General features: G+C 46.1%; 1 protein-coding gene and 1 non-coding gene across 15 annotated transcripts in view; one reads left to right on the top strand and one right to left on the bottom strand.

Annotated features, from left to right (window-relative positions):
- Positions 1–26,630, top strand: part of Pgap2 (post-GPI attachment to proteins 2) — a 28,895-nt gene extending 2,265 nt beyond the window's left edge. Inside the window, exons 1-10 of one of the 14 annotated variants that reach the window (XM_013116294.3) lie at positions 10,652–10,794; positions 11,076–11,135; positions 11,663–11,774; positions 12,301–12,432; positions 13,826–13,969; positions 14,412–14,586; positions 24,053–24,305; positions 24,409–24,515; positions 25,108–25,216; positions 25,417–26,630. In XM_013116294.3, the coding sequence (XP_012971748.1) occupies positions 14,422–14,586; positions 24,053–24,305; positions 24,409–24,515; positions 25,108–25,216; positions 25,417–25,547 (765 nt within the window). In that variant the 5' untranslated portion in view covers positions 10,652–10,794; positions 11,076–11,135; positions 11,663–11,774; ... (1 more) ...; positions 13,826–13,969; positions 14,412–14,421 and the 3' untranslated portion in view covers positions 25,548–26,630. Of the gene's footprint in view, positions 1–10,624; positions 10,795–11,075; positions 11,136–11,191; positions 11,441–11,662; positions 11,775–12,300; positions 12,433–13,825; positions 13,970–14,411; positions 14,587–17,302; positions 18,385–19,270; positions 19,519–24,052; positions 24,306–24,408; positions 24,516–25,107; positions 25,217–25,416 lie in introns of those variants that run through there. The other 13 variants (XM_013116290.3, XM_040757462.1, XM_021229546.2 and 10 more) reach the window with 13 other exon arrangements.
- Trnae-uuc lies at positions 5,652–5,724 on the bottom strand. The gene has a single exon. It is a non-coding gene; the product is annotated as a tRNA-Glu (tRNA).
- Positions 26,631–27,111: the final 481 nt, after the last annotated feature.

Raw genomic sequence — 27,111 nt, 5'->3', positions numbered from 1 at the left:
AAGCCTGGCACACATTGAATATGCTTTACATTTACATATTTAATGAATAGATGAGTGAATTATTGTTTTACCAGAGAAATGATAGAATTGCAGACTTCAGAATCAGAGAACTCCAAGTAGAGATCTAGGCCCAACTATAATCATATAGGAAAAATTCCTACTTCCTCTGAACTTCAGTTTTCTTTTTCTTTTTTTTTTTTTTTTTTTTTGGTTTTTCGAGACAGGGTTTCTCTGTGGCTTTGGAAGCTGTCTTGGAACTCACTTTGTAGACCAGGCTGGCCTCGAACTCACAGAGATCCGCCTGCCTCTGCCTCCCGAGTGCTGGGATTAAAGGCGTGCGCCACCAACGCCCGGCTAGTTTTCTTTTTTTTAATATTTTTATTTATTGTGTATGCAGCCTTCTGCCTGCAGGCCAGCAGAGGGTACCAGATCTCATTCAAGGTGGTTGTGAGGCACCATGTGGTTCCTGGGAATTGAACTCAGGACCTCTGGAAGAACAGTCAGTGCTCTTAACCGCTGAGCCATCTCTCCAGCCCATGAACTTCAGTTTTCATGCCTGTAAAAAATAAGGATAATTTTGCTTGACTTACAGAACTGTTGGGAGAATTAAATGAGAGGAATATGACATTTGCTATGGTGCCTGGTACATGGTATATCCTCAATAAGTGGTAGATATATTTTTATTCCTTAAAAATGGGGCTTCCCACTGAGGGGTGGTGGTGCACATCTTTAATCCCAGCACTTGGGAGGCAGAAGCAGGCTGATCTTGTGAGTTTGAGGCCAACCTGGTCTACTAAGGGAGTTCTGGGACAGCCTCCAAAGCTACAGAGAAACCCTGTTTGAAAAACAAACAACAACAAAAAAAACCAACAGTGGGACTTCCTATTTTAAGTAGTTTTAAGGCATAAGTTCTGACACAGAAAAAGGCTCAGAAATGTGTCTTAAGTGAATCAGCATATGAGTATATTCAATTAAATGTGCTAGTAGGTTTGCAGAAACTGGACTCTTTAAATGGTATGTATTTGTAGGAAGAGTGGAGAGAATACATTGAAAAAGAAATGCTTCCATGAGGAATTTCTGGGGACCTTGGTGACTTTGTTTCCTTATTAAGTGTTATTCTGGGCCGGGCGGTGGTGGTGGTGCATGCCTTTAATCCCAGCACTCGGGAGGCAGAGACAGGCAAATCTCTTGTGAGTTCGAGACCAGTCTGGTCTACAAGAGCTAGTTCCAAGACAGTCTCCAAAGCCACAGAGAAACCCTGTCTAAAAAAAACAAAAAAAAAAGTTCTGATGCTATCAAGAAGAGTAATTGATGGATAGGCTTTAGTTCTGATGCTATCAAGAAGAGTAACTGATGGCCAGGCATTGGTGGCGCACGCCTTTAATCCCAGCACTTGGGAGGCAGAGGCAGGCGGATCTCTGTGAGTTCGAGGCCTTCCTGGTCTACAAAGTGAGTTCCAGGACAGCCTCCAAAACAATACAGAGAAACCCTGTCTCGAAAAACCAAAAAAAAAAAAAAAAAAAAAAAAAAAAGAAGAGTAACTGATGGATAGGCTTTAGTTCTGATGCTATCAAGAAGAGTAACTGATGGATAGGTGTTAGGCGTGGAGGACATTGGAGCTAGTGGCAGGGGAGCAAAAGCAGCACAAGGAGGAGTGAACGGGGCAAACTAAACTCAAGGCTTCACTTCTAATAATTTGGAATAAGGGGACCAGACCCTCACTCAGCCCCCTGCTTTAGTAGCCATGACAGGCTACAGAAAAAACATGTAGGCCTCTGATACTAGGTCTAAAACTGAACACAAAGAAACTCCAGATCACCCCCCCCACCCCCAGCCTCCTAGATGCTTGATTCCTGGGAACTGTTTGGCCATAAAAGAAACTCCCCTGTAGTCTCCAGGAAATTCAATTCTGAAAAATATTAGTACAATAAACCACCTGCAAGCCATAGAAACCACAGAATGTTTTCTCCCAGTACCAACCTATGAGAAAAATGGATACACAGGTATTACAAGCCAAAAATATATCTTTGAAAAAAAATCTCTCTTGGCCGGGCGTTGGTGGCGCATGCCTTTAATCCCAGCACTCGGGAGGCAGAGGCAGGCGGATCTCTGTGAGTTCGAGGCCAGCCTGGTCTACAGAGCGAGTTCCAGGACAACCTCCAAAACAATACAGAGAAACCCTGTCTCAAAAAAAAAAAAAAAAAAAAGAGAGAGATTTTTTTTTTTTTTTGGTTTTTCGAGACAGGGTTTCTCTGTATTGTTTTGGAGGCTGTCCTGGAACTTGCTCTGGTCTAGGCTGGCCTCGAGCTCACAGAGATCTGCCTGCCTCTGCCTCCCGAGTGCTGGGATTAAAAGCTGAAAAATCTCTTGATTGTTTCCCAAATGTCATCCAGTCAGAAACCAACCCATACCTACTAATGTAATCCTGTAACTTTTGTCTATAAAGCAGTAGACAGGGAACTTCACTCCCTCTAAAGGCTGCTATGTCAGCTTGCTAGAGAGGGTCCCTGTCATGGTTAGATGAACAATCATTAAACTTTGCTTTTGCAGTTTTGTGGGTCCTCCTGGTGGTCTCTAGGGACTTTGCAACTTGGGCACAACAGGAGTACCCTCTACCTAGTCACAGAGAGACAGGTTCTAAGTTATCTACTGTTCCCAGTGTTAGTACTGCTTTTTCCTGATCGCTTTCATTTTTAATTTTAACTGTCATCTTTATCTATTACTGTTTTTATTTCTTTTCAAAGCTGATTTTTTTTCTTATCCCTTTGCATCCAATCCTCCCTGAATTGCTGTTCCTAACTGGGACCAAGTTCTGGGATCCAGAAATCCCTCTTCTGTGAAAGTAGTCTGAAGTTTACTAAGGAACTCCAGGAATTTCATCAACTGATGGTGTCCCTCTTCGGTTCCTAACTCCAGCAACTTTGTTGCTCCTTCAACCCAGCATCCATCCATCCATCCCTTCCTCCTTCCCTCTCTCTCTCTCCCTCCTTCCCTCCCTCCCTCCATCCAATGGAGGTTCCTGCTTTTTATACTTGTGTGCACATTGTTCCCAGTAATTCCTTGACTTTAACTTGTTTTTTCTTTTTTCTTTTTCTTAAATTCCCATATTTTAGGTCCCTGTTCCTGGTTCCACCTGTAAGTGCCTGTGCTTACTTATGGGACCAATGTCATCTGTGTGGCTGCAAGGAATTAAATCAGGCCACTTGGAGGGTCCATAGCACAACTGAGGCTGTAACAATTTTATTGAGAACAATCGGACTTTTTGTTTGTTTGTTTGTTTGTTTTGGTTTTTCGAGACAGGGTTTCTCTGTGGCTTTGGAGGCTGTCCTGGAACTCGCTTGGTAGTCCAGGCTGGTCTCGAACTCACAGAGATTCGCCTGCCTCTGCCTCCCGAGTGCTGGGATTAAAGGCGTACGCCACCAACGCCCGGCCTACAATCGGACTTTTTATACCTTGATCAGAAACAGAATATAGTGGCAATTGCCAGGATCAATACAGTTGCCAGGATACAGTGAAGTTTGCAAGCTATTCAGGGTACATGAGATTAACATCTGAAGCTAGTTTGTCCCGCAAGCCTTCATGCTGCCTTGACTACTGAAAGAACATACAGAGAAGCACAACTGCCTCAACGCTTCACTGCATCTGTCTCTCAGGAACTGGAAGGCACACTATGCCCAGGAGTCATGGACTCTCAAAGCAGCTAGGCCAGGCCAACTCCATGGTTCCCTGTGGTGTAGAGTCTCAATATGTAGCTGTCCTAGAATTCACTATATAAACCATGCTGGCCTCTCTCCCATATTCTTTCACACTACTGTTCTTTTAGTGATTGCCATAGACATGGACACATTATTTTTAATGATTTATATATTTAATTATGTATACAGTAGATATTATGTGTACATGCATGCCAGAAGAGGGCGCCAGGTCTCATTATAATTGGTTGTGAGCCACCATGTGGTTGATGGGAATTGAACTCAGGGCCTCTGGAAGAGCAGCCAGTGCTCCTAACCTCTGCGTCATCTCTCCAGTCCAGACACATTAATTGTTAATTTAGCAAACTGTCATGCTATTAAAATACCTTTATAGGAAGAATGGAATTTGCTAAGATGCAAGTGCAAAGTAAGAATATTCCAGATGTGATGAATGGGGAAACACAGGTAGGGTCAGGAAAGCACTCACCATATCCAGGATCGAAATGAGACTTCATTTTAGAAGCAACAGAAAAGCCACAGTTCTTTAGAACTATGAAGATTCTATTACTGTTTGTCTATGTATTGGAATTAGATGGGTAACCCTAGGGTTGAAGTCTATCTTTCCCAAGACAGGGTTTCTTTGTGTAGCCCTGCCTTTCCTGGAACTCACTCTGTACACCAAATCAGTCTTGAACTCAGAGATCTGCCTGCTTCTGCCCCCAAGTGCTGGGATTAAAGGTGTGCTCCACCATGCCTGGATTTTTTTAATGGCTTATTTATTTTCATGTGCATTGGTATTTTGCATACATGCATGTCTGTGTGAGGGTGTCCAGTCCCCTAGAGGTAGAATTATAGACAGTTGTGAGTTGCCATGTTGGTACTGGGAATTGAACCTAGGTCCTCTGGAAGAACAGGCAGTACACTTAACTGCTGAGCCATCTCTCCAGCTCCACCTGGCTTTTTTTTTTAAGGGAAGGGGGACTGAGATTAATGGCATACACCACCATGCCTTTCAAGTTTACTTTTGTTTTTCGAGATTTTATTTATTTTTATGTATATGAGTGTTTTGTCTGAATGTTTGTGCACCATGTGCAAGAAGTGCCTGTAGAGGTCAGAAGAGAGCACCAGATCCCTTAGGACAGAAATTACAGATGATTGTGAGCTGCCATGTGGGTCTGCAAATTGATTCTGGGTCATCTGGAAGAGCAGCCAGTGCTCTTTTTATGGAGTCATCTCAGTGATGGGGGATGTCCTTCTGTATATGTTTCTTTTATTGGTTGATGAATAAAACACTATTTGGCCAATAGCCAGTGGAGGTGGGATGATATACATATATGGGACTAGAAGACAAGTAGAATTCTGGGAAAGGTAAGCAGGGAGAGACCAGAAAAGATGCCATGTAGTCACCAAAGGAGTAACAGGTCCAGGCATTCTCCAGTAAGCCGAGACTACGTGGAAATACACAGATTTATAGAAATGGGTTAACAGTTAAGATAGCTGGCCAATAAGAAGCCCTAACCAAGCCGGGCAGTGGTGGTTCGTGCCTTTAACCCTAGAACTCGGGAGGCAGAGGCAGGTGGATCTCTGTGAGTTCGAGGCCAGCCTGGTCTACAGAGCGGGTTCTAGGACAGTCTCCAAAGCCACAGAGAAACCCTGTCCAAAAAACGAAGAAGCCCTAGCCATCGATCGATAGATTTATAATTAATATAGCATCTGTGTGTTTATTTGGGGATGAAGTGGCAGTGAGACTTAGAGGGACAAGAAATTCTGTAACAAGTGGGCGTTGGTGGCACACGCCTTTAATCCCATTACTCGGGAGGTAGAGGCAGGCAGATCTCTATGAGTTTGAGACCAGCCTGGTCTACAAGAGCTGGTTCCAGGACAGCCTCCAAAGCCACAGAGAAACCCTGTCTCAAAAACCAAAAAACAAAACAACAAAAAAATTCTGTAACAAAATGGTGCCCAATGTGGGACTCAAACCCACAACCCTGGGATTGAAAGTCCCATGCTCTAACAACTGAGCTAGCTGGGCCCAAAGTTGCATCCTTACCTTTGACCAGCTAGCCCTGGAGTCTCTCAAAGGGGTGTGGTCACTAACACAAATACACTGGCAAGGCTAGATGCCACTACACCTCAGCCCCAGAGTATGGACTTTAAAACCATCCAAGGAGGATATCTTGATCATGACAAAGATATTTTGGAAAAACAAGACTCCTCATCAGTTTAGGATGAACTTGCTTTCCTACAGCTTCCAGTGAGGCAGGACCAGGATTGGCCTGGATTTCTAGCATTGCCCATGTCTCTGCCTGTTGTGCCTCTCAACCTTTCCCAACCGTGTTCCCTTCATCCCAACCTCTAGTGATTGCTCTCCAAAGGACTATCTTGAAATTCTTTTTTTGTTTGTTTGTTTTGAGACAGGGTTTCTCTGTATTGTTTTGGAAGCTGTCCTGGAACTCGCTTTGTAGACCAGGCTGGCCTCAAACTCACAGAGATCCGCCTGCCTCTGCCTCCCAAGTGCTGGGATTAAAGGCGAGCGCTACCAACTCCCGGCTATCTTGAAATTCTTAAAGTGCTTCTAGATCTGTCTTAATACACCCCAGTTCAGTTAAGTCCATCAAATATTTCCTGCACTATTACTCTATTCCTGCCCCTGCACTAGGCTGGAAGATCAAGTAATCGATTAAGTGAGGGTCATCTCCTTAAACTAGCTCCTGAATACTTGAGAGATTGATATAGGAGGGTTACTATGAGTTTGAGGCCAGCCTAGGCTATATAGTAACTTCTAGGTCAGTCTGGGCCACAGATTGAAACTATCAAAAAATAATTAAGAGAGTTCCCAGAAAGGTAGAGGAAATTAGACTGGGCAACAGACAAGGAAGTCATTTGCTACTTTGTGGCTAGAGTCCTAATAAAAGCTTGGTAGACTGTATATAATATTACAATTGTAGGAAGATAGGCAGATGGCCATAGGGTGTAGAGATAAGGAAAAGATGATCAGAGTTTCGTGGAAGAGGGGGATAAAGCTAGGGTCTTAAATCTAATTGCTGAAGTAGAGGGTAACCAGATTATGAAAGCTGCTGAACACTAACTAAGGAATTTGCCCCTGCTCGTAAAAACTATGGAGAGTTACTAAATGATTAGTGGTAAAGAAGGGACATGGTCAGATCTGTGTTTTAAGAGGGAGAAGTTATGGTGCTGCAAACCTTTGAGCCCAGCGCTGCAGAAGTGAAAGTAAGCACATCTCAATGGGTTCCTGCCAGCTTGGGCTACACAGTGAATTCCAGGCCAGCCAGTGCTAAGAAATGATAACCTGCCAATAAATAAAAGGTGGGAAGGAACAATGTGGGATGAAGAGGCAGCTCAGTGATCAAGAACAATTACTCCATTATGATTATTGTTCTTGCAGAGGGCCTGGGCTGTGTTCCCATCACCCATATGATAGCTCACAACTCCAGTTTAAGGGAATCTAACGCCATCTTCTCACGATGTTGGGCTTCTGCACAAACATGGTATAGACAGTAGATACATACACTCAGCCACACATATACATATACACAGAAAAATAATTTTTTGAGACAGGGTTTCTGTGTAGCCCTGGCTGTGCTGGAACTCACTTTGTAGACCAGGCTAGCCTCGAATGAGTTTGAAGCCAACCTGGTTTACAGAGCAAGTTCCAAGATAGACTCAAAAGCTACACAGAGAAATCCTGTCTTGAAAAACTACAACAATAAATAAATAAATAAATAAATAGAAAAGAAAAAAAATGAGTCAATGCAGCTGTAACTTGAGGGTGGTAGGGAAACAGTAAGCGAATGAAGCATTTTTTTTTTTTTGGTTTTGTGAGACAGGGTTTCTCTGTATTCTTTTGGAGGCTGTCAGTCCAGCCCAGCCTCGAACTCACAGAGATCTGCCTGCCTCTGCCTCCCAAGTGCTGGGATTAAAGGTGTGTGCCACCACCGCCCGGCCAATGAAGCAATCTTATAGGAAATCTTTTTTCTTTTTAATTATTTTGTAGATGGGTGTTTTGCCTGCATTTACATATGTGTACCATGTGCATAGTTTGAACCCTAGGAGGCCAGAAGAGGGTCTCAGATTCCCTGGAACCAGAGTTACAGATGGTTATGATTCACCATAAGGATGCTGGGAATCAAACCCAGGTTTTTTGGAAGAGCAAATAGTGCCCTTAACTTCTGAGCCATCTCTTCAGCCCCACAGAGCTGTTCTTGACACATTCTATATTCTTTTTGTCTATCCCCCATTTGTACACTGCCTCCTTGCTACTGGGTGCTGGATATATGAACACTGAGTCTGCTTGTAAGGGTGTGGTATGTGGGTGTGCACAGGGAAATTGAACAGTAACTGTGGCTAAAACTGGACATTGATGATGCTATTTAAGGCACAACCTCTCTAGGGTATTTCCAGATATAAGCAAATCCACAGAAGAACAGGAGATACCAGAAAATATCAACAGTAGCAGCTACTTGGACAGTAGACAAATGTCAAGTTAGGAAACACTGATGCCTGCTGGTTGAGGGGAAACTGGAGGCCTAATTGCTCATTCAATTTCTAATGCTTTTTAAAAATGATACTTATGTGTGTGTGTGTGTGTGTGTGTGTGTGTGTGTGTGTGTGTGTGTGCATGCATGCAAGTGCCCGCCTTGGGTGTGGAGGTCAGAAGACAGTTTATGGGAGTTGGTTATGTCCTTCCACCATAAAGGTTGAAGTTGTCATACTTGACAGCAAGTACCTTGCCACCTTGCCACTTACATTCCTCCTTCTTTCCTTTTAGAGGCAGAGTCAAGGCTGGCTTTAAATTTTTCATGTAACCAAGGAGGTCTTTGAACTCTTGGTCCTCCTGCCTCTACCTCCCTCCTGCTGAAATTACAGGCTTGTGCCACCACACCTGTTTGCCTGACGTCTTTATCCGAATGATGGATTTCACCAAATTCACCTGTCCAGATTATTAAGAGGAGCAAATGGAAGAGTATTTGTAAAGTCTCTGGACCGTAAGAACACACTTGTTTGTTTTTCCGTTCATAAACCTAACGGACTGAAAAGGCTTAGAGGGGGTCATTGACCACTGAGGTCAGAGAAGGCTTAGGATGAGTTTCATCTGTAACTTGTGTGTCTGGTTGTAACAGCCTTCACATATTGGGTACTGTCCACTTACCTGCACTGCTGTATTACTCCAATTCTCACAGCACCCTGTGATGTAGATATCCATCCCTTAAGCCATTTTACACATGAAGGAACAGACTCAGAACTGTGAGATGAATGGTTCACACTGTACAGATCCCAAAAGAATCAAAGGCAAGACCAGAGACCCTCAAGCCAGACATTGGTAATAATTTAGGAACTGAAGGACCCACCCTTAGGGACCAGCATTTAGGGCCACAGGAACAGTCAAGCAATCAAAATAGGGAGCGAGAGCAAGAAGTAGGCACCACTGAAGTTGAGCTGGACAGAAGACACAAAGATGGGAAACACAAATCTAGTTGCTGAGACTAGATAGAATTCATTTTAGGCCTGGCGGCAGTGGTGGTACACTTAATCCCAGAATTCAGGAGCAGGAGGATCTCTATGAGTTTGAGGCCTGGTCTACAGAATGAGTTCCAGGACAGCTAAGACTACATAGAGAAACCCTGTATCAACAACAACAACAAAAAAAAGTGGTCATTTTAGTAAAGTTGTAGCAGTCTGTTTGTTCTGGAAACCTTAAGAGCAGGGTGAAGAATTCAGTCAAGGAAAGTCGCCTTGGGGCTATGAGGGCTCATCTGGTAAGAACACTAGGAGAGCCTGAACCTGAGCTTTATCCCTGGAAGGAAGGAAATCATGGTAGTAAGAGAAGAATCAACTCGCACGCCTTTAATCCCAGCACTCGGGAGGCAGAGGCAGGCAGATCTCTGTGAGTTCGAGGCCAGCCTGGTCTACAGAGTGAGTTCCAGGACAGCCTCCAAAACAATACAGAGAAACCCTGTCTCGAAAAACCAAAAAAAAAAAAAAAAAAAAAAAAAAAAAAAGAGAGAGAGAGAGAGAGAAGAATCAACTGAAAGTTTTGCTCTGACTTCCCTTACAGGCCATGGCATATGTAGGCCACACACATGTACACACACACCACACAAAACACATGATGTACATTATACACACAAAAAATAAAAATGAATTTGTGTAGCTTTAGTGAGCTTGGTGATATCCACACACACTTGCCTCAAGATCAAGACTGTTCTTGGGTACATAGTGAGTTCAAAGACTGCCTGAAACCCTGTTCAAAAAGGAAAAAAAAAAAAGGAAAGAAAAAGGGGACTCCGTGGGTTAAAGACACATGCTAGCAAGCTTAACATCTCACCCAGAGGGGACTCTGTCTTTTTTTTTTTTTGTTGTTGTTGTTTTTGTTTTTGTTTTTTGAATAGGGTATCTCTGTATTGTTTTGGAGGCTGACCTGGAACTCACTCTGTAGACCAGGCTGGCCTTGAAATCACAGAGATCTGGCTGCCTCTGCCTCCTGGGAGTGCTGGAATGAAAGGTGAGCGCCACCAATGCCCGGCTGGGAGACTCTGTCTTAAAAATAAAAATAAACTGGTGTTTGTGGCACACACTTTTAATCCCAGCACTCAGGAGGCCAGCCTGGTCTACACAGTGAGTTCTAGGACAGCCAAGGCTACACAAAGAAACCCTATCTTGAAAAAACAAAACAAAATCCACCTTATCTTTATGAGGATTAAATAAGTTACTGCATTTAAAATAGAAATGTTCCTAGGATATAGAGGATTACAAAACATGTTATTACTGTGAAAATTTAAGTAGGGTTTAAGTACTAATAACTGTCTGGCTCAGAAGTTCCGCATCTGCTGTGGGTGGTCCTGGCAATCCCCAAGATGCCTAGTGGAGAAATAAATATTTGTTTCCTTACCCTCTCCTTCCGTTTTTGGTAGGATAATCTTTTCAGAGGGGTTTCCCTTTATGGATCAGTCGAGGCCAGACCAAAGTGAGAAAAGAACACTGGGAGCTGGTTTCTCTTCAGAACTTCCAACTTCTCATCCCTAACCCCGCCAGAGACGCCAGACAGGATAGCGCGCCCTCTTCTGATAGAACTTGGGAACAGGTTTGACCCAGAGTTTCTGGGATAGATTTACAGAATCTATCTCACTACCCACAAGGTGGTGTTTATGGGGTTTCTTGTTTGTTTTCCCAGCTCCTTTTGTTGCATGCTGTAACCGGCCATAGGGAGCAAAGTTTGAGGGAAAAGCGCCAAGGCTGGGCTAAATGTTTCAGAAACGCAAAACTGGATAATCCCATTAGAAGGAGGGTGGAAGACTGGAGAACCAGGTCGGGGAAAGAAAGAAATTTAGATCCTACTAAATTAATTTTGTGTTCTTTCAACAGGTGATGGCATGCAGCCAGAGGTAAGATGACAAGGTGACTTATTCAACACGTCAAAACCAGGTATCCAGGACCCTTCTGGCTGTTCTCACGAAGTCAAAAATAGTGGGGACAGAGTATTCCTGGAGAAGCTTGGCTTCTAGAGACGCTATATGATCAGAAGAGCCAGGGGTCGTGGTCCAAAGCGGGGAGGAGCCAGTGTAGAAACTGGCCCAGTTTCCTCTCTAAGATCCGCCCCAGACGCGCCGGCCCCGCCTCACGCGTTGCTGCTGAGACCCGCCCCCTCTTACTCGCCCCCTGGGCCGGGCGGGGGCTCCAGGTTCCCGCTCCCCTGGCTACGGTCCGGCCCCCCAACCTCCAACGTTTGGGTGAGTAAGGGAATAGCCGGTTTGGGCCACAGGGTTACCTCACTCGGGGAGCCCCGCCACCAGGTCCGGCCTCCACAGGCCTGGAGTCCGGGTGCCTGATCGCCTTGTGCACACACTCAGAACACCGGGAACTGTAGGATTCCAGACATTGAGCGGACCTCCTCTGCTCGCTCTGTGGCGGGGTTAGATGTACTGGGATTAAGCACTGCCTTTACTCCGCAGGAACTACTGCTCAAGATCCCTCCAGGCACTGCAGATGGAGGTGTGGGGGAGCCTTGGAACCTCAGTCTAGTTTTGAATCCCAGCTCTGCCAGTTTCTAGCCTGTGGCTTTGAGTAAGTGTTTTTAACCACCCCAAGGCTCAGTTTCCTCTTCTGTGAAATGGGAACCCAGAGGATAGCACCTACTCCTAGAATAATAGGATTAAAAGAGATTGTATATCAAGTGCTGAGCTCAAAATGCAAATTCTGACTAGAGGGTAGTAATGACTTTTTAGGGACTTTGGGTTTGAAGTGGGGCTACTCCTAAAAACCAAAAACCAAAAAAAGGAAAAAAAAAAAACCAGTTTTCGGAGCCCTGGGTGGTGCCTGCAATCGCAGCAACAGGACGACAGAGTCAGGATTGGGAGTTTCCAGCCAGCCTGGGCTACACAGTAAGACCCTTTCTTTACACCCACTAACACACTAAAATAGAGCAAAGGGAATTGACTAAGTAGTCCCAGTGAAGAAGTGTAAGTTGTCTAGTAGCAGAACTTATGGTAGTATGCTCCTAAAACTGAGATGTGGAGCAGGGACCAAAGTGAAGGGACCTTAGAAGTAATCTAAACCTTGTGATTTCCTCCTGTTGTACAATTTGAAACAGGCCCAGGATGGTTAGGTGACTTGTTCAGAGTCACACACCTAAAAGGGAGCCAGGCACACAGCCAAGAAGTGGAACAACTATCCTTTCTGTTCCCGAAACTGTTCCTGAGCCAACTTATCTTCCCGTCCTGGGGTAAGGTCTGATCAACCTGAAGATCTGGTCTTCTGTTAGAGGAGCCCAAAGGTTTCCAGGGGATTAGGAGGAGGACTGGTTAAATCTACTTCAAATGCAGTCTAGGTATGGACTGGGTTGGGAAAGCACTCCCATCTAGGGCCCCATTCAGAGAATGGGTTGGATGTAGGAGGGTCATCAATGCCACTTCCAACTTCCTGGGGAGATGCCTGACCAAATATGTGTTGCCCCAAAGGGAAGGAAGGATGTGAAAGCTTGGGCTGGACAGTCTGGTCTAGACTGGCAGAGAGCTGGTTGGGAACATAGATGAAAATGTGTCCACCTGTTTCAGAAATGCTGGGAGGCCAGCCTGAGCTCAGAGTTCTGTTTAAGGGTGGGGCCAGAAAGAGTCATGGCTTGAGACCAGAAGGGCCGGTTTTTTATGTATCTAGAGCCAACTGTAGCTTGGCTCTGGGAATGACTGTTCCTCAGGTTCAGCCTTGAAGAAGAGATTCTCTGCCTCTTGGTTTCTCCATCTTTACAATGGGAACAGGCAGATTGACTCATCTATATGTAGTGTTTGTTTTCTTTTTCTTTTTTGTTTTTTGAGATGGGATTTCTCTGTGTAGCCCTGGCTGACCTTGAACTTGCTCTGTAGACCAGGCTGACCCACCCGCCTTTGCCTCCCAAGTGCTGGGATTAAAGGCGTGCACCACCATGTTCCACATATTTGTTTTCTTTTGTCTTTTGCTCACTCCTGTCCTAATCTGACCTTCCTGTCTAGAGTTTTGGTCCAGAGAGAGAGGGATGAAGGAAGTCAGAGTTGTGGACCCTACCTTTCCTCACTGGTGATCCTGAGTAGAAACCTGCTTCAGTTACCCTTGTATACATCTGGAAGGGTTGGGCTAGGGTTGTCAGTGTGTACTTTAACTATTATAGTGCCTCGCCTTAGACATTCTTTCTTTCTTTTTTTTTTCTGGAGACAGGGTTTTTCTGTATTGCTTTGGAACCTGTCCTGGAGCTTGGTTTGTAGACCAGGCTGGTTTCAAACTCACAGAGTTTTGCCTGCCTCTGCCTCCCGAGTGCTGGGATTAAAGGCATGTGCTTCTTTGTTTCTTGAAACAGGGCTTCTCTGTGTGACAGAGCCCTGGCTGTCCTAGAACTTGCCATGTAGACTGGGCTGGCCTTGAAATCACAGAGGTCTGCTTGCCTCTGCCTCCCAAATGCTGGGACTAAAGGTGTGAGCCACCACTGCCTGGCAATCTTGTCTGTGGGAAAAATCAGTTTTCAGGAACCTTCACCTCCTCTCAGGAGGCACTGGGAAGCCACCAGAAGCTGACCAGGCAGCTCTGACCTGCACACAGCAAGCCCAGGCTCTTACCAGGCCTGATTCTGCAAAACCTTTCATCCTTAGAGCACGTGAGGCAGCAGGCAGGGACAATCGTGGGACAGAGGTTCTGTCAGCTTCCATGGAGTCCCTGTTGCACTGGAATGCTGTGCCTGCATATAGCACTCCAGAGTCTGGGAAGTCCTGACAGGGCAGTAGGGCCCTGCACTGGTGAGTGAAGCAGTGAGGACTGATAGGCCATGAACCAAGAGGCTTGGGGGAGGGGTGAGAATGGGGGGACATGGGCCAGTCTGTTTACCAGTTGTTTTTAAGTTTGGTTCTTGAACCAATGAGAGACTAGCTAAATAAACTCCTGTAGTCTCAGGTCTGTCTGGACAGGCAGAAGCTCGAGGAAACTGTGCAGCCTGTTTCAAGCTTTATCTTAGCATAGATGAAGTTCATTGTTTTCCCTCAGAAACTGAAGTTGAGTGTTGCCTTGGGATTCTAAGCCAGTCTTTCTTATCCAGGACAGGAACTGTAAAAGTTTAGGAGTCTCCTCACACTCTCAATGCTGTAGCATAGCTAAGTTCTGGATTGAGCATGAGCGCGAGCATTACCACTGAGCCCTCAACCCTGCTGCCTGGGACCCTGACAACATGCCCTCCATCTTCAGGTCTGACAAGATGTACCAAGTTCCACTGACGCTGGACCGGGATGGGACCCTATTTCGGCTCCGCTTCACCATGGTGGCCCTAGTCACGGTCTGCTGTCCACTCGTCGCCTTTCTGTTCTGCATCCTTTGGTCCCTGCTCTTCCACTTCAAGGAGACAACATCTACACATTGTGGGGTATGGCTTGGAGGGTACCGGTGGCTCATATTCAGACCCATCTGGGCCCTTTCTGAGATCCTGATTTGGTATTAACAGAATTAGCCAGTTCTCCTGTAGTCTCCATCAAATATACTCTGCTACTGGGTGGTGGTGGGTTACTTATAAATTGAAGTCTCATGAATTAGGCTCCTTATACTTTCCATAAAGATTCTAGGAACTGGAGTCACTAAAGTTGCTCAGTCCCCAAACCCAGAACCTGGGGCAGGTCTAGAGGTTCATGCCTTTAATCCCAGCACTTTGGAGGCACAGGCAGGTGGATGGATCTCTGAGGCCAGCCCGATCTACATAATGAGTTCAAGAAAGAAAGGGATCAATAAAGTCAGAGTTGAAATATATGGTTTTTTTGTGCACCCTACATTTCCTTACTGCTGATCGAGCCAGGTTTATATAGAAGGACTCTGCCTTAGAAACAAAGACATAAAAACCTAGAGTCCTTCATAGAGGAGCAGATTCAGGAGCTCCAAGGTTTCCTGGAGGGTGAGGTGAGGATAGGGCTAGTATAGATGAGAGTGTAGGTCTTACAATGTGTTACTGTGGGCTTGTGCCTGTGTTTGCGGGAATGCGATTTTGTGCATGTATGTGTCTGTTTGTGATTGTGAGGGACATGCCTATATTTAATGGCTTCAAGTAGGGTTGTGTGTGTGAGAGAAACTCTCTGTGCACAGAACAGACCTAGTTCTGGGCATGAATGTGTGTTCTAGGGTTAGTCCAATGCACTCTGAGAGTGCTTGAACTATGAAGAGAGATTTGAGAGTTTCTTTCTCCACCAAATATCAGAATGAATGGGGTAAGACTGTTGACATCTGTTATACTCCTCATTCTCTGAGCGACAGTGCTACCTGAGACCCAGTGAGCTTCAGTTTCTGTGTGTATAGAGAAGTTGATAATGCCAGCCCTGCTCTTTTCAAGGCTAGTATAGAGCTCCAGGTAGAGAAAGCATGGGAAGGTGGGTTGGGGAGTGCCAAACAGGAGGAGAAAGAGAATGAGAAGGAATAAGAGATCCTAAGGTTAGGAGGTGGGTCAGGAGATACAGAGGCAGGACCCCAGGTGAGGCAAAGCCTAAATATGGAACTTAACTAGCCTTAGAGAGAGCTCTGACGGCCCCTGCTAGCTTCCTTCATATGATCCTCACTCAGCTCCATAGGTCTAGGTCTAGCAGATGATCCTGTCTGGGAGTTTGGGTTAAGGGCTCACTTCCTTTGTTGAGTATGACTTGAAAAACTTTTTTCTGACTTGTAGCCATGAGCTTTGATTGAGTGTACACAACCTGATGAGGGAGATCAGAGCAGAGAAGGAATCAGGGATAAGGAAGCCATAGGTAGTGGCTCATGCCTGTAATCCCAGCCGTAGGGAGGCTGCAACAGGAGGACTCACTTGAAATCGAGGTCAACCTGGGTTAAAGAGTGAAACCCTAAATAAGTAAAATAAGTAAATAGAAGGAACAGGACTAGGAGAAAAGAGAGAAGCTAGGTTAGTAGTTCTCAACCTGTGGGTCGTGACCCCCTGGGGTCAAAAATCAGATATTCTGCATATCAGATATTTACATTATTATTCATAACAGTAGCAAAATTACAGTTATGAAGCAACAACAAAATAATTTTATGGCTGGGGGTCACCATATCATAATGAAGGTTGGCCGGGCGGTGGTGGCACACGCCTTTAATCCCAGCACTCGGGAGGCAGAGGCAGGCGGATCTCTGTGAGTTTGAGACCAGTCTGGACTACCAAGGGAGTTCCAGGACAGCCTCCAAAGCCACAGAGAAACCCTGTCTCGAAAAAACAAAAAAACAAAAACAAAAACAAAAACAAAAAACATAAGGAAGGTTGAGAACCACTGAGCTAGGTGATCTAAGATCTTTACCTAAGATAATGCAGCATGTGTTCCCATTACCTACTCTTGTCCATCCTGAAAATTCTTTCCAAGGTGTTTCCAACTCTGGAACACCTTGCCTCACCTCTTTGAGGCAAACTTAATTCCCTCTTCTAAGTGCCTACTATTATTGGTGTTATTGCAACATTTCTCTTGTTCTATATCTGTATCTGTCTTCTTCACCATACTGGAATCTCCATGAGAGCAAGCACTGCACTGAGTCAGAAAGTATTTGTTGAGTAAATAGATAGGACTCCCCAGTCTGGTGCCCTGGAAAAGGCAGATAGTCCAAACAAAATTAAAAAGGTTTTACAGTTTATATGTTCAACAGAGTAGGCTGTTTGCTATGCCCTTCTAGCTGGCCCTGAGGGCTAACGGGACCAATGACCTCAGCCTACCTGATACCTACTACCCACTCTTGGCATACCAGTTAGGGAACTAAAGCATGAGTAGTTGCGTGACTAGTACCTTGGGAATATTTCATCCCCATTCCTTGGGACTCTTCTGTTGGATACAATTGAAGCTTTTCATTCATGTTTTAAATTTCCTATCCAGAATATTCCAGGAAGGAACAACCCTAGGATTACAATAAGTAACCTAGCATAACATACCATCATTAATGATGTCACCTCTGCTTATACATCCCAAGTAACAGGGAGCTCCCTTCTATAGGTAACCTGTTCTACAGCAGTTTAGTAGCTAACAATGCACTCTTTTTTATAATAAGCATAGATTTGGAGGAGGTTAATTTTTTTTTTGAGACAGGGTCTCACTATATAGTTCTGGATGCCCTAGAACTTGCTATGTACAACTAGGTGGCCTTGAACTCAAAGAGATCCATTTGCCTCATCTTCCCAAGTGATGGGATTAAAGGCATGCACTACAGATTTTTTCCCCCAACTGTCTACCCTGGCCTTGGCTCTGTTGTGATAACCATAGAGCTATGCTCTCCTCCTGGATTTTCTTCAGTCCTGCAGAGATGAGAAGACAGTAATGGAGACCTCTAAATCTGTCCTGGTAGCATAGCTATAATTTTTGCAGTTAACCTTCCCAGGATAGGGTATATAGGATCTTTATAACCCTAAATATGTCCTTGGACTCGGTCCATTTGGTAACTGTATTGGGCCCAGATCTGGATAGCAGGACGTCAGCTGACCTGGGCAATACAGGCACAAGCAATACTGTTCATCCCTATTTCTGCTGATGTAGCCCAAGCTACCATTAGCTATTTCTGTACAAATACAGGCTGGACACTGATACCTCATATTCTAGAATTTTGACCTGATTCTATTCTGTTTGCTGTCTATGTGTGTGCTCAAGCACATGTCATGCATACATGTCCCATGGCACACGTAAGTAAGTCAGAATAACTTTGAGGTCAATTATCTTCTTCTACCTTTATATGAGTTCTGGGGATCTACAGGTCATCAGGCTGCTGAGAAGTGCGTTTACCCTTCAGCCATGTCTCTGGCCCCTTGATTCTTTTAATGCAGGAGTAGTCAGCTCTCTTAGTGAGCTAAAAAAGTATTCCCAGTCATGTTTCAATCAAAAAGAGTCAGATCCAATTCTTTCTCTTTTTCCCTTTCTAGAAATGCACTTGTTTCCCCTAGACATAATATTTAGAAAGATCTCCACCTCCATGCTTGGCAAAGAAGCTAGTGGGCTGACCTTAGTCGCTATCACTTCTTACAGTTGGCACAGTGTTCTGGGATTTATGAGGTGGCCTTGCTGATTCTGAGAAGGCTGTGTGCCTGGGCAGGCGTGGAGAACTTGGCTTGTGGGCGGAGGGCAGGCCCTGAGGACCTGGGGGTGTGACCCTCTGGTCTGAAGCAGTTTCAGTCTGGCTGGAGCCCTCAATCCCAGCCCAGGATTCTTCAGCACCCAGTGTAAGTGTTTCTTGATCAGCCTCCCATTCCACCCCATTCCTGATGAAGAGCTAGTCTGGTAGACTAGGGTCCACTTAATGGGAGGAAGTATGGGATCCAAGGAAAGATTTGGGCCTAGGCCTTTTAATCCAAAGCCATCTCTAATTGCCCCAGCTTACCCCGAAAGGGAGCCCAGCTGGAAGAGCCATGGTGATCAGGGCCAAAGGGGCTGTGGGGAGGGACTTCTGTGCCAGGAGGGGAAAACGAGTAGGAAAAGGCCAGTTTTCTGGGCTTGTGCTTAACCTGGGTGGAGGCTTCCTGGGTTTGACTCAGTACATTAAGTTGAAGCTGAAGGGAGAAGGTTCAGAAGACCCTAATATTCCTCCATATTTGAGATTGGATAAGCTAGGCCTCTCGGAGGGGAAAGGAATGGACATTTGGTCCTCCACAGGATCAGAATGCTGCTGTTCTGTGGGGTGTTCAGACCCTGGGGGTGGAATGGCTGGTAACTTGTAGTTCTACTGAAATGGGCCTAGGACACTCATTATTCCTAGTTGAACATGGGTGAGAAGGAGGAATGTGATCAGACAGGGTCAGTGGGAGGGCTTAGCTGGTCGGAACCAAGGGTCCTTAATTTAGAGCCTTAAGCTGCTAGGTAGCAAAGGCTTTAGACCAGGTACTTGATCCTGGCATAGTTCTGGGCCTTTGTCTCCTCTGTGTAATGGGAATAATAACTTTTCCACTTCTGATCCTTCCCAGTTGAGGGTAGTGGTTATGAAGTGTTCAGGCCGCTGGGATCCTCTTGTTGTCTAGAGTATCAGGGCGCCATGGTTCCTAAGCGCTGCCCCTGTCTGTCTGCTACTCCTGTCCCATCTCTTTGTTTTCTGTCCTTCTTTCCTTATACCAGCTCTGGAAAAGGCTCCACTTTCCCAGGCCCAGGTATCCTAGCAGGCCCCAAGTTGTATCCCTTGCCTTGCGCTGCCCACTCCTTACAGCATGTTCTCTACGCCCTTGGACCCCGATGGGACCGTGTTCCGGCTCCGCTTCACAGCCTTTGTCTGGTGGGTCATCACTTTTCCCCTGTTCGGCTTCTTCTTCTGCATCATCTGGTCTCTGGTGTTCCACTTTGAGTACACGGTGGCCACTGACTGCGGGGTGAGTTCCAGGCTTCCCAGCACCCGGGGCAAGTTATGAGGCAGTGCCAAAGGAAGAATCAGGGACCGAGGGGAAAAGTGGAAGGTCAGAGAGAGGAAAGTGACAAAAGGGGTGGGCGTGGGACAAGCCAGAGTTTATGGAGAAGTTAGAGGCAGGAACTCCAAGAGTAGAGTCACTGCCACCTCTAAGACAGAAAGTACAAGATTTGGGACGAGCATAGTGAGGGCATGTGGGGGAGGGGAGGGATTGGGGCTGGGCAGGATTGGGCAGGAAAAGGAGAAAGATAGTAAAGGAAAACTAGGTTAGAGGAAGCTAGGGACTAAGGATGTGTAAGAGTCTAGGAGTCAGGATAAGTAACAAGCAGTTTTAGCTCAGATTAGGGAATGATTCCTGTTCTGAGATCTCCTAGCTTGGTTTCTACTGGCAGTCCTAGGTCCCAACACCTGTGTCCACTCAGGGTAGCTAGAAACCACGATGGACTTCCTGCTTCCTAGATCAATCTACTTGGTCTTTTCTGAGGAACCAGGAATATAAGTTGTGTGTCAGAGGCATGGAGATGAGTATACACTTGCTCTTAGCATCTGTTCACACAAGAGACTATCCTTAGACATGGTTACAATATAGTGAGTTGGAATTTTTTTTTAGGATTTTATTTTTATTTATTTTTATGTGTGTGTGTGTGGGTGGGTATGTGCACATAAATGTGGGTACTTATGGAGGCCAGAAGAGAGCATCAGGTCGCCTGGAGCAGAAGTTAAAGGTAACTGAGCTGCCTGAGGTGGGTGCTGGGAACCGAACTGGGGTCTTTTGGGAAGGCAGCAAGCTCTCTTAACCACTGAGCCATCTCTTGCCATTGAATTGGGATTCTTATTGTGATAAAAGGGGATGCATGGACTACAGGGCTCAGAGGAGACATTTACCCTGGCTTGGATACTGGAGACAATTTCTTTTCTGAAGGAGGGAACTTTGTTGCTGCAATGTGTGGAGGCGAGAGGGGATCATTGTGAATACCAGGCTAACAACTGTGGATTTTATCCTGAGGGTAATGGGAGCTTTAGAAAGATTTTAAGCAGAAAGAGACATGATCAGGGTTGTGCTTTATAATTTCCTTCCAGCTTCTGAATGGAGAAATACTAGGGATTAAGAATAGGGAGACTGCCAGGCGATACTGGCATATGCCTTTATTCCCAGCACTCCCGGGGCAGAGGCAGGAAGCCAGCCTGGTCTACAGATCAAGGCCTAAGACAGTCAGAGTTATGTAAAGAAACCCTGTTTCCAAAAACCAAAACCAAAACAACAAAAAGAATGGGAGACCAATGGGAATGCTAGCTTAGTGGCTTTTATTACTGACGACCAGCACCAAGAAGCTATATCTCCTGGCCTAGATAACCTTTCATAGCTAGTATATGTGTTTGTGTGTATGTGTGTGTGGGGTGGGTACTTTTCCCTGAGGCCAAAAAACTATTCTTTAATGGTATAATCTGAAGCTGGTTGGTGGTGCACACCTTTACTTCCAGCACTCGGGAGCCAGAGGCAGGCGGATGTCTGTGAGTTTGAAGCCAGCCTGGTCTACAAAGATACACAGATAAACCCTGTCTCCAAAAAACCAAAACAAAACAAAAAATAAATAAATAAAAAGGTATAATCTGATAAGGAATGTGTGTGTCAGAGGATATGGGCTCTCATATCCACTTTGTTTTTTTTACATATATTTATTCGCATTTTGTTTACATTGATGTTTTCCCTGAATGTCTGTGTGATGTTGTCAGATCGCCCAGAACAGGAATTATAGACAGCTGTGAGCTGCCATGTGGGTGCTGGGAATTGAACCTGGGTCCTCTGGAAGAGCAGCCAGTGCTCTTAACCACTGAGCCATCTCCAGCCCCCCCCCCCCACTTTGTTTTTTGAGACAGTCTCATTTGGCTAGGCTGGCTGGCCATTGAGCTTCAAGGATCTTCCTATCTTTGCCTCTGCAGCACTGGAATTACAAGTGCATGCCATTGTGCTTCTACCTGAAGACTAGGGCGCAAACTCAAGTTCTAATGTTTGCAAGACAAACATTTTACTGAGCTATCTTTCAAGTCGCTAGTTAGGGAATTTCTTAGAACTTTCCCCCAATGAGTTTCTGATCTACTTCTCTATTAGAAGGGAACTCTTTGCTCATCAGTGCTTTTAGCTCTGGGCTTATGGGGACATTTGGAATGAACTGTGTGTATCTGGTGTCTGATATTTTTCTGAGGTTGTTGTTGGCACAATTAGTAAATTAGGGAAACTTGATGTGCTGGAGAAGGAAGCGGAAATATTTACATGATTATATGTGTATGTTTGTATGTGATGGATGACACAGTCCCTACTCTTAAAATCCTGCCTCACTTTTAATCTGAAAGAAGTTTGTGAAGACAGCCTCACAGTCACTAACCTTCTCTTCCTTCAGTTCTCCCAGTAGACTTTAGCTGCTTGTCCTATTCCCCACAAAGTAAACTGAGGTTGGGAAGTAGTCTTCAGAATGTATATAATAGGAAGACTGCACTCAGCTACCCAACTCAGGGCATCAGAGGGGCTGTAAAGGCGAGAGGTCTCACTCGATGTCTGGTGTGCTGCCTTTCCCTTCTAAGTGGGTTTCTTATACTCATTAGCCCTGTGACTCACAACCTTTTGTGCAGGCTTTTCATGAAAGCCTGACTTCTGAAAGCCATCACTTTTATACCCACTGTGGGCCTGACACTGTAGATGCTCTGTCTCCCTACAAAGCCAGGTATACTGGCAAATGCCTTTAATCCCAGCACTCTCAGATGGATCTCTGTGATCTCTGTGATTCAAGGCCAACTTGGTCTACATAGCAAGTACCAGGCCAGCTGGGGCTTCTTAGTGAGATTCTGTCTTTAATTAAACAAATCACCTTATAAGATAGGTGACACAATAACTGTATTACGAATGAAGACATTGGAGCTCAGAGAGATGAAGAGAGAGCCTTGCTCAGAGTCACCTAATGATAAAGACACAACTGGGACACGAACCCAGCTTTTGGAGCAGCTTCTCTGAGAACTCTGCACTAAGCTTCCTCTTGCAGTGCTGTGGTGGCTGGGAGGTCCCAGGATGCCTACCCTATGCCCTGGGAGGTTCCTCCAGCATTGCCCACTGAACCAGCAGTCCAGAGGCTCATTCAGCATCTTCTTTAAAGGAAGGATTGGAATTCCCAGAATTCTGTTTCTGAAGATCTAAAGACTGGACCCTTCGTAGCTAGAGCAGGGTCGCTGGGTTGCTGGGCTCTACCCTGCCCTGGCTGTTGAGTCTAAAAGTCTGTAGAAAGTGGGGCAACGGGTTGACAGCTTCTGGTATTGGAATCTTTTACAAAAGCCACTCTCAGCCGGGCGTTGGTGGTGCACGCCTTTAATCCCAGCACTCGGGAGGCAGAGGCAGGTGGATCTCTGTAAGTTCGAGACCAGCCTGGACTACCAAGGGAGTTCCAGGACAGCCTCCAAAGCCACAGAGAAACCCTGTCTCGAAAAACCAAAAAAAAAAAAAAAAAAAAAAAAAAGCCACTCTCACCTTCCCAGCCTGAATGCCACACAGTTCCCAAATGAGTCCATGTGTGTTGAAGTTTGCAAAGCACAGCTTTGCAGGAGATCCTCTTCCAGCCCCTGGCTTTCCCAGCCCCATCTAAACCACTGCTCACTTGTCCCCACCCTCTTGCTTGTCATACAGATAACAACAGCACTCCTTCAGCTCTGTGACTGTTTCCTTCCTCTCTTTCATCAAGCTTAAAGAGCGAGACTGCAGCTCCACAGAAAACGAGGAGTTCCAGGCACTGAGAAAGATGGACAGAATTGGTGCACAGGGACAGGGACATTTTCTTTTTTTTCTTTTGAGACAGGTTTTGTTTTGTTTTGTTTTTTTGTAGTCCTGGCTGGTCTGGAACTCAGAGTTCTACCTGCCTCTGCTTCCCATGTGCTGAGATTAAAGGAGTTTGCCACCTCTTCTACCTTGCAGAAGAGCCCACTTTCTGAAACGCGACCACTTGATTACAATAAGGGATCACTTGGAACTCTTGACTCCCCTCAGGATCTCACAGCATCCTCTTCACACATTGCTGCACCTGCCCGGGGGAATGAGTGGAACTGGGAGTAGTGACAGGAACAGCTCAGCAGGGTGGCACTGTTCCAAGTAAAGTCCAAAGGTCTGTGACTCATCCTGGTCTTCAGGAACCAAACCTGGGAGCCTGGGATGCCCACAGAGCCTTATTGAGGCACAACCCTGAGATTTCAGCGTAAGGAGAATCTGAACTCATATGTACACCTGCTCAAATGTGTAGGTTCCGTTTCAAGAAAGTTGGAGATAACCTTACCCTTGTCCAAATCCCAGACAGACTAGGGAATGAACATGTAAGTCCAGGGACCTAGAAGTGGAAGGCTTGGGAGGGTGTCAGAAGGAGAACTTGGAAAAAAAGGGAGGGGCTTGAATTGATAGGAAGAAGGCCTTCCTGGTGGGCGGGATCGGCAAAGGGGATGCCTAGACTCCTGGATTAAATCTCTAGGTGCCCAATTACCTGCCATCAGTGAGCTCTGCCATTGGTGGGGAGGTTCCCCAGCGCTACGTTTGGCGCTTCTGCATTGGCCTGCATTCGGCACCCCGCTTCCTGACGGCCTTCGCCTATTGGAACCACTACCTCAGCTGTGCATCCCCGTGTCCCGGTTACCGCCTTCTCTGCCGCCTCAACTTCAGTCTCAACGTGGTGGAGAACCTCGCGCTGCTTGTGCTCACCTACGTCTCCTCCTCCGAGGACTTCAGTGGGTGCCCGGACAAGGGAGGGGTGAAGGGCACGGGAAGGGGGCGCAGCCCTCGTTCCTGCCTAAGGGTGAGGGTGGTGTCCATCCTCCTTTCTCCCTCCAGCCATCCATGAAAACGCTTTCATTGTGTTTATCGCGGCATCCCTCAGTTACATGCTCCTCACCTGCATTCTCTGGCGGCTGACCAAGAAGCACACAGTAAGTCAGGAGGTACGGTCTATCCCTACTGGGTACTAGGAAGCCCAGAAGAAGATCAAGGACATCTGTCCTCAGGATGTGGGTAATGATGGGTGACTAAGGACTTTCTATTAGGAAGCCAGCAGAAGGGCATGGGGGCTTTGGGCTGAGGCTTGGAGAATGTTTGATTTGTTCCAGTCAACCATTTGGGTAGTACTGGAGAATGCATAGGGGCTGGAAATGGGGCCAAATCAAGGGTAGCAGCCAGGCCCAGTGGGTTAGAAACACGGTCAGTGGACTGGTTTATAATAACCCTCACCCACATACACGACCTTTCTTTGCCCCACAGCACCTGAAAGTGTTGGGTTGGTGAACTCCATGCATCTTTCCTATTCCATCCCACTGAAGTGGGAAGGGCAAGAGATAGCACTATTTCTTGGCTTCATTGTCACCCTAAATGCAGGGTTGTGGATATGCTCATCGTTTTTTGCTGCCCTTTTCTATATTCCCTTCCATGACCACTTTGGGAACCAAGGGGGGAGTCCCAGCCTTTAGGAACCGAGTCTAAGAGGGAAGCCCACAATACCCAACAAGCTGCAGAGTGATCAGATAGTCCATCCTCTAGGATCGCAAGTCCTACAGCTGGAAACAGCGGCTCTTCATCATCAACTTCGTCTCCTTCTTCTCGGCGCTGGCTGTCTATTTCCGGCACAACATGTACTGTGAGGCTGGAGGTGAGGCCAGGCTAGGATCTGTAATTGGCCATAAGTGACTTCAGAGCAGCTGTGGTGTTTAATTTTATAGTAGGCAGTGGTCATGGGCCCTGGCTGTCATTGTGTTCTCTGTGGTGGGCTGGTTATGTGCTGATTTAAGAAGCCACTAAGAGGGTAAAACGAGAGGTTCATCATACCCTATCCTTGTGTCCTCATAACAGTGTATACCATCTTTGCCATCCTGGAGTACACTGTTGTCCTAACCAACATGGCGTTCCACATGACAGCCTGGTGGGACTTCGGGAACAAAGAGCTGCTAATAACCTCTCAGCCGGAGGAAAAGAGATTCTAAACCACCCTTCTCTAATGCTGGGGAGAGGCAACCTACTGCCCAGAAGCAAGAAGCCACTCTGGCCGTCCCTATCTCCATGTCCTCTCCGGGCCCTTCTCTAGCTGGGGACTGAGCAGGGAGCAGGGAGAAGAGCAGGAGTGGGTATGACAAGGCTGACCCCAGCACTGCTGGCTTATCCCCAACCTTCCCAGGGTTTTCAAGAGGCATCACCAGTAAGTGAAAGGTACTAAGAACTGAGCTGGCAGGAAAGCCCCATCATTGGTGCTAAAAAAAAAAAAAAAAAAAAAGTCCTGAAGTTCATGACCATCATTTAGTTTTTGACCTTTATAATGACACTTTTCACTGAGGTCAGGAACCCCTGAGAAGTGGCCCACTACTTGAAGATATTTCTCTCTAGACCCTTCATTGACTGATGTGTCTAGTGACTACTGTGCACACCCCAGAGCAGCTGTAGTTCTGTGAATTGCGCAGGTGTTCTAGATGTACGCTCTTCCCTTCAGCCTCGTGTTCCCGTGTAAGCCTGGGGGAAGGCTTTGCTGGTGTCTCTGAGGTCATCTGATAGAAGTAGTGCTCTGGACTTGACAGATGACTTGGCCCAGAAGCCAAGGATGTATTTTGCTTCCTATCTAGAACCGGCTTTTTGGGCACACTAAAGTGTGCCTGTAAGCTTAGCACATTGGAGGCTGAGACTGGTGGACTGCTTCAAGATCCAGGCCAACTTGGGCTACTCTGAGACCTTGTCTCCAAAGTGGAGTGTCAGGCATGGTGGTACATGCCTTTAATGCCAGCACAGCAGAGGCAGGCTGACATTTGGGAGCTTAAGGCCAGACTGGTCTACACAGTGAGTTCCAGGCAGGTCAGGGCTATACAGTAAGACCTTGTCTCAGAAGAAAAAAAAAATCAACCCCTCAAATCACAGGCTTGTAAGACCTTTCCCTCCAACAAGGATGCAGGGGTCACCAGATTTCCCTACTCCAGAATGGGTTCCTCAATTCTCCTTCATTTTCTCCATTGCCCCAGATCCCCAGCTTCTATTTGTATATTTTATTTTGAAGAACAATAAATTTTTTCATTTGCCAACAATTGGGGTTAAGTATGTTACTACTGGGGCTCATTTGTACATGGGACCTTAGGCAAGGAATGGAGGGATTAAGTCTACAGCAGCTCATTTTCATGTAGTATCTCCCTTACCCTCTGCCTGGTGTTTCCTAAGGCTGGCCTCAGCCTCCATTTTGGCATACAGAAGTGGTTGAGCTATCTCTGAAATGACTCATCCTGGAAGCTGGGCTAGCTAGGAGTCTTCAGTTGGAGCAGAGGCCTTCAACTCGATTGTATGACTGAAAGCACATCTTTAGACTCATGGATTTCAACACCCGTTTTGGAGCCTTGACCAGGAAGTCTTTTCCTCAAGCTTTGCATCCTAGTCCTCTATGGCATCTGTGGCCAGGCCCCAGAGCTTTGTTAGGGAAATCGAGGGGTGGTGGTAGAGAACCACAATGAAGCCTACTGTCTCCTATCCTCTCTTAGAGGAAACAAAAGGTTCCCAGTCTCTGGGGAGCCCTAG

This window comes from Mesocricetus auratus, unplaced genomic scaffold (assembly GCF_017639785.1).
Source record: "Mesocricetus auratus isolate SY011 unplaced genomic scaffold, BCM_Maur_2.0 Super-Scaffold_4256, whole genome shotgun sequence".
Classification (NCBI taxonomy): Eukaryota; Metazoa; Chordata; class Mammalia; order Rodentia; family Cricetidae; genus Mesocricetus; species Mesocricetus auratus.
The sequence above is the reverse complement of the archived record's forward strand: the minus strand, read 5'-3'. Positions and strand labels throughout refer to the sequence as shown.